General features: G+C 67.0%; 1 protein-coding gene across 1 annotated transcript; it reads right to left on the bottom strand.

The window, feature by feature from the left end:
• Positions 1–4,268: 4,268 nt before the first annotated feature.
• Positions 4,269–7,267, bottom strand: LOC105498303 (TNF receptor superfamily member 18). Its single transcript, XM_011770324.3, has 5 exons — positions 7,087–7,267; positions 6,117–6,239; positions 5,138–5,225; positions 4,785–4,987; positions 4,269–4,719 (listed from the first exon to the last, which is right to left on the bottom strand). The coding sequence occupies exons 1-5, from the start codon at positions 7,253–7,255 to the stop codon at positions 4,595–4,597; spliced, it is 708 nt and encodes a 235-aa protein (XP_011768626.2). The 5' UTR covers positions 7,256–7,267; the 3' UTR covers positions 4,269–4,594.
• Between the last annotated feature and the right edge of the window lie 3,626 nt (positions 7,268–10,893).

Raw genomic sequence — 10,893 nt, 5'->3', positions numbered from 1 at the left:
CCCATCACCCTGAGCCCCTCGGCACCAGGACCCTCCTGCAGCCCTGTGACCCCACGGCCCCCATGGCCTGGCCTGCGATCCGCCATTGCCTTGTGTCCCCAGGAAGGGTCTGGACCCCATGGGCCCCTCTGAACCCTGCTGAAGCTCCAAAGGAGGACCCCCCTTGAGCCCAGGATGGCTGCCGTGGGCACCCACAGGGCTCGCCCTAGCCCGCCCGGCACAGAACCTTCCTGGGCCTTCAAGTCCCAGGCCTGGCGCTCCACCTCCACGCGCCCCCAACCTTCCTACAGTGGCCCCAGGACTTAGCCAGCGGTGAGGGGCACAGGGCAGCTGGCCCCGACAGGAGGGTCCCACAGAAGACTTGCTGAGCCCACACTGGCCAGGCCCCAGTCAGCCCTGTGTGGCCGCCGATGGTTCTATTCCCTGTGGGCTTGGGGGTTTGCGAGGAGAGCTCTGGCAGCCCAGGGCCTCTGAGGCGTCCACCCTACCCACCCCCTCAGCCACCTCCCACCCAGAAAGCTAAAGTATACAGGCCTCTCCCAATGGCTGGCTCAAGTCCCCTGTGCCCCCCAAGTCGAGACCTGAGGATTGGGGGTCCCTCCCCCAGGCCCACCCCCTGCATGGCCTGCCCCCAACTCCACAGGGTCACGGCCAAGTCGCCGGTTCCTCCTCCTGCTGCCAGCACAGCAGGTGGGGCACAGCCAGGGTGCCAGGGAGAGGAGAAGGCGGGACAGAGGGAACTGGGGCCCACAGAGGCCAAAGAGGCCCCAGGTCTCAGAGCCAGTGAGGAGCCACCCCAAGCCAGGGGCAGCCCCCACCAACATGGTCCTGCCGCTGGGGCCTGGAGCGGGGGTTCCCAGGTGAGAGGCTGGGCACACACCTGGCATTGTGATGGGGCCCCCAGTCTCCTCCCAGCAGGTCTGCTGGACCCTCTAGGGGACCAAGGGCAGCAGCAGCCTGCTCTGCAGCCCACCGAGGCTGGGGAGGGGTGAAGCAGGAGGGGCCCGGGAGGGGTGAAGCTTCCATGGCTGGTCAAGCACCCAGGACTTGGTAAGTCCACACCTGCTCTTAGGGGTCAGGGCCACATTGCCTGGCGGCTTCCAAGGCCACTACACGGCCACATCACTTCGGGGTCCTCCCGACGCTGCCCTCTGCTCTTGCCACCCAGATGTCCCTGGGGCCTCTGTGCCCCCGGCCTCTGCCCCCGGATCCACCCCTCATGCCTGGTGCTGTGTCGTGCCACGATCCCAGGTCAGGACCACGTCCCCTGGTGACACTGGAACTGTCCAGCTCCCCTCCCTGTGGTGGGTGGGGTTACACCCCCAGGCTCAGGGGCCCCAAGATGTCAGCAGAGGTCACCTGAGCCCGAGGGGACAACGGAGCCTTTGTCATCCCTGGGCCCTGATTGGATGTGTCACCGCCAGAACCCATGAGGAGGGTGCACGTTGGCAGTGGCCTGCCCTGTCCTGACCGAGCCCCACCCCCCGCAACCCAAGGTCCCCCAAAGGCCTAAGCTGAGGATCCAGATGCTGCTCAGGAGTCCTTGATGCCCCAAAGAGCCCGAAAGTCAATGAATAAACAAGGTTTCCAGAGAACCCAGGAGCAACGGCCACATCCCCACCACCCAGTCCATAAGTGCTCATCTTCGAAGCCACAACGGCATGGACCCCCAGGGAGGGGGGACTGTGGGTGCCTGAGTATCTGGCAGTACAAGGTGCTCCCCAATACTCAAGTGAAGTGACCAGCCAGGGGCCACAGGAAAGGCCTCAGAACCCCTCCCGGACATGAGGAGTTCAGGCAGGGCTGGGGCGCTTCCCGGAGACGACGCCAAGCTGGAGCCTGGGATCCAAGGTAGAGGCTCCTGACAGCTGACGCCCCCCACATCCCCCCTCCCCCTCTCTCTTCCACGGGTGAGTCCTGGGTCCTGCTGCCAGGTAGGGGACTCAAGGGGAAGGCATGGGGGAGTCAGCTGCCCCCATTCAGTGCCCCCAGGCACAGCCACACACCCTCCATCCCCACAGCCTCCATCGTGGGGCCTGGCCAGCACAGACCCTCACCAGCAGCCAGAGCCTGGGGTCAGCTGAGGGCCAGTGGGCCTGCGTGTGTTTCAGCTGAAGAGACCTCGGACCCTGGAGGACTTGAGGCCTGTGTGTCCATGGGCCCCTGTGCCCCCGCCCCCTCCAGCCCCTCTCCCCTGGGTGTGTCTTTAAGGCTGGGACCAGGACAACCGAATTACCAACTCCGGAAAGACCCCCAATTCCTCGAGTTTCCGGGAAGATGAGATGTGTGGGAGGCGGGGTCTGCTTCCTCCCCCACGCCAGGCGCCTCCCATGAGGGTCACTGGCCAAGAGGAGCGAGTCCTCTCCTGTGCTGTCCTCAGAGCTTCCCCAGCATCGGAGGGGACAGCGGTGACGACCCAGGTCCTGGTCAGACCACAGACCCCGGCAGCTGGGGCAGCCGGGGGCCACCTGTCCCTCAAGGACCCCCCACCTGTCCTGGGGCTGGGAAAGGCTGTGTCCAGCTCTGTCCGGGTGGGAAGGGGCTCCCGCCACAGGTGTCCCTGTCAGCTGCGGGGTTCGGCCGAGTCCCGCTCTCAGTGGAGGGTGGGGAGGGGGCTGGCTGCGGGGGAGGCTCCGCGGCGGCCGGAAGCGCTTCTGGGAACAGAGGTGGCCTCAGGCCCTTTTCTCAAAAGTCCGACGCCAGCGGGAGGCCGGGGCGGCTGCGGTTTTCCGGGCGGAGGGAGGCCGCGCTGTGCCAGTGGGTCGGGCTTCCAGGTGGAGCAGGGGCCCTCCCCTCCCCGGGGAGCCGAGATCACCGCGCCCCGAGTGGGAGGGGGCTGCTGGGGGGGGACGCTCCGCGGCGCACCCGGCCCCTTCTCCGCACCCGGCGCCGCCCGGCCCTCCGCGCCCCGGGACCCCCTCCTCGGCCTCCCCCCGAGACCCCCGGAGGCGACCCGCCCCCACGCGCGAGTCCCCCCCGCCTTCCCCGGGCTCCGCGACGCGCGCTGGGGGCCCCCCAGGCCCGGAGGTTCGCGCTCCAGGTGAAGCTCGTGGGCGGGCCCGGGAGGAGCCGGAGACCCCGGAGACCCCGCCCCGAGCCCGCCCCGAGCCCGCCCCGAGCCCGCCCCGAGCCCGCCCCGAGCCCGCCCCGAGCCCGCCCCGAGCCCGCGGAATCCCCCGCCCGCCGCTGTGCGTCAGCCCCGCCGCCCCCGCGCTGACGTTTCCGCGCCGAGGCCCACGCGAAGCCTCCCACGAGGAGTTTCCGCGCTGAGTCAGCCCCGCGGGACCCGCACTGCGCGGGCCGCCGGTGTTTTCTGGGGAAGGTGCGGGACAGCCCCGGTGTGGGGGACGCGTGAGGGGAGCCGGGGCCGGGCGGGGGGAACCCGGGCTGCAGGCAGGAGTGCGCGGGGCAGGGCCGACCGCTCAGCCGCCCCGGGGCTCGCACGGGAGGAGCGCACCGAGCCCAGTGCCCAGTACCCAGCCCCGAGCCCAGTACCCAGCCCCGAGCCCAGTACCCAGCCCCGAGCCCAGTACCCAGCCCCGAGCCCAGTACCCAGCCCCGAGCCCAGTACCCAGCCCCGAGCCCAGTACGCTACAGCGCCGAAAGGCCAGGTCCTGCTTCCAGGGCTGGGCACCTTCCCCGGTGTCCCTGTGCCCCCCTTGGGCTCTCCACACTCTGGGTCCCATGTGGGGTGGGTGCTGATGCCGCCTCTGCCCCATCCAGCTATTGTGAGCTGGGCCCGCCGCCCACTGGGAGTTGAGCTGGGGGCCAGGTGTGCGGTGCCTCCTGGATGCTGCTGAGGGGCCTGCACCGGCCTGCCCGCCACTCCCCGGTAGCAGAGCCAGCTAGTATCAGATCTCACCTGGAGCAGGAGGCTGGGCAGGCCAAGGGTGGGGTGGTGAGGAGAGAGGGCTGGCCTGGAGACGGGGCCCCCACCACTGGAAAGTGCTGGATGTGATTCTTGGGCTCTGGGCACCCAGGGGCCGGCAGGCTGTGTGGCCAGAAACCAGAGATCCAGGGGCGCCAGAGAAGAGCCCCCTGACTGGGGAAGCCGCTGAGCCTGTATCCCTGAGGATCACTGGGCCTAGGACTGGAATGGCCCCTCCTCGGGCCCCACCCCCACCCGGCCAGGAGTTCCCGGAATGGGCCCTGGCTGCCCTCCCCTTTGCCCCCTGTGGAGGGGACCACAGCCAGGCATGGGCACGGTGCCCCAAAGCCCAGCCCCGGCGCCCCGTCCGCCCCCAGCACCCAGCATGCGTCCACTCAGGTCACTGGACAAGTGTTTATTGAAGGCCCCAAGCAGCCGGGTCCCGTCCTGGGCACTGCACACCCGCGGGCACAGCCTCCCGTCCTAAGACCCCACCCCAGCAGTGCCGTAAGGGAGGAAGGGGACCATGGCTGTGTCTCTCTCTCACTCCTGCAGGGCCCAGCTGTGGCCGCCGACCTGCATGGTCCAGGGCGCTGCTCACTGCCACCTTCCTGCACCCACTTCTGCTGCCAGGGGAGCCGGGCCCGGCCCAGAGCAGAATTCGGAGCCCGGGGAGCTCCTAGGGAGGGGCTGGCTGCAGTCGGTGGCCCAGGAGGATGGCCAGGCTCACACCCACAGGTCTCCCAGCCGCCCTTTCTCCTCTGCCAGCCGCTCGCCCCGCTCCTCCTCAGGGAACTGGCAGCTGCTGGCGTCTTCGGTCGACGGTGGCACCTCCAGCAGTAGCTGGGTCTCTGCAGAGGGGCCACGGTCAGCGGGCAGCCAGGCCCCCACCTCCCCCCACCAGGCTGTGACTGACCTCGGGGCCCCGTGGGCTGACTCCTCAGCTGCCAGATGTGCAGTCCAAGCTGGGCCGAGGTCAGGAGGAGGACGCAGGCGGCCACGGCCAGGAGGACGATGGTCAGCCACGCAGGCGGCTCTGCCGGCGGGGACCCTGGGACGCACACGGCGTTGTGGGTCTTGTTTCCAGGGAACACGGTGAGAAACCCAAACTGGGTGCAGCTGGAATACACGGACACAGCCCCCAGTCAGCCCCCGGCTGCTGTCCTCGGCGCTGTCTGGGGCTCACCACAGTGCAAGGGACAGGAGAGGACCCTTCCTTAGAGCGAGCCTGGACCACCCAGCCGCCGGCAGGGCCTACCCAGGACTCACTCTGTCCAAGGTTTGCAGTGGCCGTCGTGGCCCCTGGAGAAGGTCCCCAAGGCACAGTCGACACACCTGAAGCCAAAACTGAATTTCCCTGGTGCGGGGTCGGGGGATTGGGGAGGGAAGGAGGGAGGGAAGCTGCTGGAGTTGCTGGGATGGATGAGGATGGAGTCAGGCCAGAGCAGGGGTCCATCTGGGGTCTGGCTGCTGAGTCGAATGCCCCCCCACATCATCCATTCAACAGAGTCCTTGATGGCCCAGGACTGGGGCCCTGGATGTCAGTGCCCGCGTCTGCCCATCCCAGATGGGGCATCTGGGGTGGGACCTGGGGAGGGCACCTGGGGGAGGAGCGCAGAGTGCACTGGGCCTGCCCATTGGGGGCTGAGGGCGGGCAGAGGCCAGGCAGGACTCAGTAGAACAGAGGGTCCCAGAAAGAGTGAGGCTGGGTCCCAGCTGACCCCAGACCCTGCCCTGTCTAACCTCACACAACCTCCCCAGTTCTACCTTCTCACAGCCCCCATGTGCCCAGCCTGGCCCCTCCCGTCAGGTAAACAAGCGGTCAAGAGGACCTGAGCTGCTTGTTCCAGGAGGAGGTGTAGCCCCAGGGCCCAGACAGGACTAGGGGGGCACAGGGCAGGCTCGGGGCCCAGACAGGACTCGGGGGGCACAGGGCAGGCTCGCTCGGTATTCGCTGAGGACAGACAGGATGGGTGTCCCAGGCTTGAGAGCCAGACAGCTCCCCCCCCCCACAGGGGTCTCTCAGTCCTCGTGCTGGATGGAAAAGCCCAGGCCGAGAAAGGGGGGACGGGACACTCCTGGAGTTGCGTGGCCCGTGGTGCCCGAGCATGGCCTGGGCTGCCCGGCCTCACAGGACCCAGGACCCCACACACCACACATGCCGGACACCTGCGCCCACGAGCTCTGCCTCGGGCCCTAGTGGACCCCCTGGCCTGTGTGGACGCTCACAGGCACCTCCAGGACTTACCCTGGGGCTGCACCCCCTGGCCTGAGGGGCAAGGGTGGTGCTGGCAGGTCGTGCAGCAAGGGTTTCCGCAGTGGAATTCAGGCTGGACACACACGCAGTCCCACTCGGAGCAGCACTCCTCGCCTGGGCAGGAGACAAGCCAGGCCCCCAGCAGCTGGGCTGAGGCCCCTCCTCGGCCCTCCAGGGGAGCGGGGTTGTCCGTTCCCCACCCACAGTCGGCTCCAGGGAGCCGAGGGCTCCTGGCCGGGAGTCCGGACGCTGGGTTTGTCCAGGTGTCTCTCTCTCCTGGGACCGTGTGGACTGGGGCTGCTCTGCCTTTGTGCCCCACAGCTGCCTCTGCCCAGGCGCTGACTGCACATGCCACCAGGGGCTGCCCCTGCGGGACCCAGGGATGGCCCCCAACAGTGCAAAGCCCCCTGGAGGCCCGTGGACACCTCAGAGGCTGCCTGCCTGGTCTCCAGGCGCCGCTGTCCCCACCGGCCACACTGGGCCTCCGGACAGAGCCTCCCTTTCCAACCCTGGAGGAAGAAACTCTGAGGTGACTTCCTGCCAGATTCCTCTCCAGGCCGGCCGTGTCAGCTGAACCCTTACCCCCAGGTGCAGGTCAGAGGCAGGCAGCAGGCCAGACGGCGGTGCAGGGGGAGCTGGGCGATGGCCGAGGGTTCAGGACCCACCCAGCAGGACCTGGAACAGCCCTCCTCCACCTTGAGACCCCAGACCCCCCTTGAGGGTGCTCCCACCCGGCTCGCCCCTGCTCCTCGCCGCGGGGACCACTGGCTGGAGCTGGCACGCCTCCACCTCTCTCTGGGATCCTGCCTCCCTCCGAAAGGCTCTGGCCGCTGGCGGCCCTGTGCCCACCCTCCTTAGACCTCAGCGGCGCCGGTCTGAGCACGGGAAGGGGGCGCCCGCCCATCCCGGCTCCCGCACCGCGCCTTGGCCGGTCCGTGTTAAGTAAACACGGTTTACTTACCCTGGTAATCGCGGCAGCAGCGCGTCGGGTGAACGCGGCAGCAGCGTGCGTCCTTTCCCGTCCCAAGCAGGAGGCGCCCAGGGCCGCACCCGGGACCCCCGGTGGGGCGCTGACCCAGGCTGGCTGCACACAGCAGCGCCAGGCAGCACAGGGTCCCGCACGCACACATCGCCCCGTGCCGTGCCACGCTTGGGTTTCAGGAGGCCACGGCAAGTTGGACTCGCCCCGTCCCCGTCCCCGTCCCCGTCCTCGTCCTCACCGCCCTGCCCGGAGGTGACTGGGACTGTTCCTGACCCGAGAGTTCCGCCCGGCGAGATGCGTGTGAGGAGGGGGTGTGGACGCTGCAGACACAGCCCGATCGCAGCAAGTCGCCGGCAGGGGCGGGGAAACCGGGCTGGCGGGGATCAAAAAGGTTTTCTGTGCAAAGTCTGCGGCCACCGCGGGCCCCAGTGCGGGGAGCGGGGGCGGCGTTCCACAGCTTGTCTGTGGGGGCTACCGGGAGAGTGGGACTCAGCCACACCCTCTGCATCCCACTGCCTCTGGGTGGTGTCTGTGAGACCCCGAGAGGTCTCTGCAAACCCTGGCCACCCCCAGAGAGCCTCAGCCATGGAGCCCAGCGCTGGGGAACCCCACAGAATGGGGACGGGGCCCCTCAGCTTAGCGCGCCCCACCTGGCCAGCTCTGGGTGTGAAACTCACCATGGGCTGCAGGCCTGTGGGCTCCCTCCCTCCCCCTTGCTTACAGCTCCCCAGGACCCCCTCAGCTGCCAACCCAGGAAGCTCCCCAGGGCTTGGGAGGGGGCACCAGGAGGAGCTGGTGGGGAGACGAGAGGGTGCGTGGTGCCTCCTCGGGTCAGTGTCAGCCGCCCCCAAGGGTACCCAAGGCCCAGGGCAGAGCGACCTGCCGGGTCTGCCGTGTCTCAGGCAGGTTCCCATTCAGATCTCTCTGGAGCCATCTTCATCCATTGCACCAGACAGATCCGGGTCCTGCAGGGCGTTGAGGGGGAGCCCCTCGCAGAGCTCTTGGGAGGCCGTCCTATGTCTCTCTGAGCCTCAGTTTCCCCTGTGGGCACTGCAGGGTTCTGGGACCCTGCCTCCACCAGGAAGCCTCCCTGGATTGCCCAGCCCTGCTTCGGTGCCGTGCAGCACAGTGGAGACCCCAGGAATGCTGGAGGCGGGGGCTCGGGAACTGGAGCGTCGCTGTGCCCACAGCTGGATGTGGTTAGACACCTCTTTGAGACCTGCAGCCACCACCTCACCCCATAAGGCGGTTCCTCCTTTCCCAGGGTAAATGACGGGAATTAGCTGTTTGTGACACCCCGGAGTTCTCAGATCCAAGATGGAGGAGCCTGCCTTGGAGAGGCCGTCTTCAGACATTGCAGAAAAGGAAGGGGTCTCCGCGGCTCCAGGCTGCCCGGACACTCAGATGGAGGGGGTGGGGCCATCTGGGCCTGGGGGCCTTTGAGGGGCCTGGAGATCTTCATTCCGCCCCTAGCCTGGGAGGGGCTCTGGGCCCCTGGATAGAAAGAGGTGCCGTCAGACCCGGACGCCAGGCAAAGGTGCTCAGGGAGGAGACCCCGGGCAGGCTGGGCTGCGCCCCTGCCCATTTCAAAACCCCGGGAGTTCTGCACCAGCTTGGGCTCACCCCCAATCCTGGCGAGTGCCGGTAGATGGCAGCCCGAGAAGACACAATGCGTCTCCTGTAAATAACGCTCATCAGTCCCAAAAAATTAAATAAATGTTCATCAACCACACGGTGCGAGTCCTGCTTCCAGAGGCAGGGACAGAGTTAGGAGGGTAAGCAGTTTATGGGCCAAGTGGGAGGCGGCCAGCGGGCAGAGGACCCCCCGCCCCGTGGCGCAGCCCGAGCAGCTCCCCACACAGAGTCCCCGGAGGGGCTGCCGGGGGTGTGACGTCCACCTCCCGTCCCTCTCGCTGCGGAAGGCCCCTCACTGGCTCCCCATGACTTCTGTCCTTGGGCTGCGAGGCTGGAGGTGATTTTGTTCATCTTATTTTCTGGTATTTTGTGAGCACCTCGCCAGTGACACAAACGACGGGGCATTCACGCAGGAGAGCAGCCCACAGGGTGGCCGGGCGAGGGCGGCTGCCGGGCGAGGGGCAGCCCTTGCGTGCATCCAGAAGGGCAACTGTGGGGCCCCGGGGGGGGTGCAGATGGGCACCGGGCCAGAGCTCAGGCAGAGCCTGGGGCACAGATGGCGCAGGAGTTGCCAACAGAGATGGTGTCAGGTGAGGGGGTCGGGGGGTGAGCACAGAGACCAAGAGCAGGTGGCCTCTTGTCCATCTGGGGGTGCAGCAGGGGGTCCTGGCTGGGGAATAAGTCCCACAGGGCCTGGGGGGTGCTGTGCCCAGAGGAGAGGAAACAGGAAGCGATGGGTGTGGGTGCCAGGTTTGGGGAAGAGGCCCTTTTCCCACAGCCTCCGACCTGCCAGCCCCATGGGATCTGGCCGGCCGCTCCAGTCCTGGCCACCGGCCCCCTTCCCCCACCCACCCGCCATCCTGCCTGCAGGCCTGGCCTCGCCTGCCCCACGGGGCGGGGGCCTGGGGGCTCTCAGAGGCACGGCCCCAACCCTGTGCAGGGCCTGCAGGTTGAACCCTGTGCAGGAACCCGGGGAACTCGGTGAAGGTGCTGGGTGGGGGACAGGATGACCTCTGACTTCCCTGTGCAGCAGGCGGAGGCTTGTGGTTGGCAGAGAGTGGGTGGAAGACGCAGGTTTGAGGAGAGAGAGAAACCGGGGAGAAAACCAGCCGCAGACGCAGGAGGGGTCTGGGGCAGCCCAAGGCCAGAGAGGGGCGTCTTCCTTACAGCCCGCTGTGGTCCCGGCACCTTGGGCTGCTGTGAGTGGTGCGTGGCGCTCCCATTGTGCGCCCCCGAGGCGGTTCCCCACTTCCACAACATCGGCGGAGAGGGGAGCCGTCCGCCAGGCACAGGGGCCTGGACAGCCGTGGGCAGTGCGTGCTGATGGAGGACGCAGAGGCTGGCCCGGGGACGCTGTGTGCAGCAGTAGGTGCAGCTGCAGGGCTGGACCACACCAGCCACGGCGGCCGGAGCGTCCAGGCTGTGCCAGGCCCTCAGCAAAACCTTCCATGAGGCTTCATGTGTTTCTTCTTAATTAATTTTTTAAATTTCATTTTATTATTTGTTCAGTCACATCTCACTACAGCCTCGACCTCTTGGGCTCAAGTGATCCTCCCAGCTTGGCCTCCCAAGTAGCCGGGACCACAGGCATGGTCCACCTGGCTGATTTCTTCTGTTTTTCATAGAGAAAGGGTCTTGCCATGTTACCCAGGCAGGTCTCAGACTCTTGAGCCTCTTGCGTCAGCCTCCCAAAGTGCTGGGATTCTAGGCCTGAGCCACCGTGCCCGGGCTCGGCCGTGTTTCTCATTCGTGAGTGCAGTGAGGGCCGGGCGTGGTGGCTCACACCTGGAATCCCAGCACTCTAGGGGGCTGAGGCAGGTGTATCACCTGAGGTCAGGAGTTCAAGACCAGCTTAGCCAACATGGTGAAACCCTGTCTCTAATAAAATACAAACATCAGCCGGCGTGGTGGCGGCGCCTGTAGTCCCAGCTACTCAGAAGGCTGAGGCAGGAGAATGGCGTGAACTCGGGAGGCGGAGCTTGCAGTGAGCCGAGATTGCGCCACTGCACTCCAGCCTGGAGACAGAGTGAGACTCTGGCAAAAAAAAATGTGGAGTGAGACCGCTTAGCCCTTGGGAGGATTTCACTCACTCCTGCCCCTGACCGCCATTCCGCACAACGGAGGCAAACAGGCACCTCCACCTCCCGAGGG

Source organism: Macaca nemestrina, chromosome 1, assembly GCF_043159975.1.
Source record: "Macaca nemestrina isolate mMacNem1 chromosome 1, mMacNem.hap1, whole genome shotgun sequence".
NCBI classification, from domain to species: domain Eukaryota; kingdom Metazoa; phylum Chordata; class Mammalia; order Primates; family Cercopithecidae; genus Macaca; species Macaca nemestrina.
This window is presented reverse-complemented; position numbering and strand designations above follow the sequence as displayed.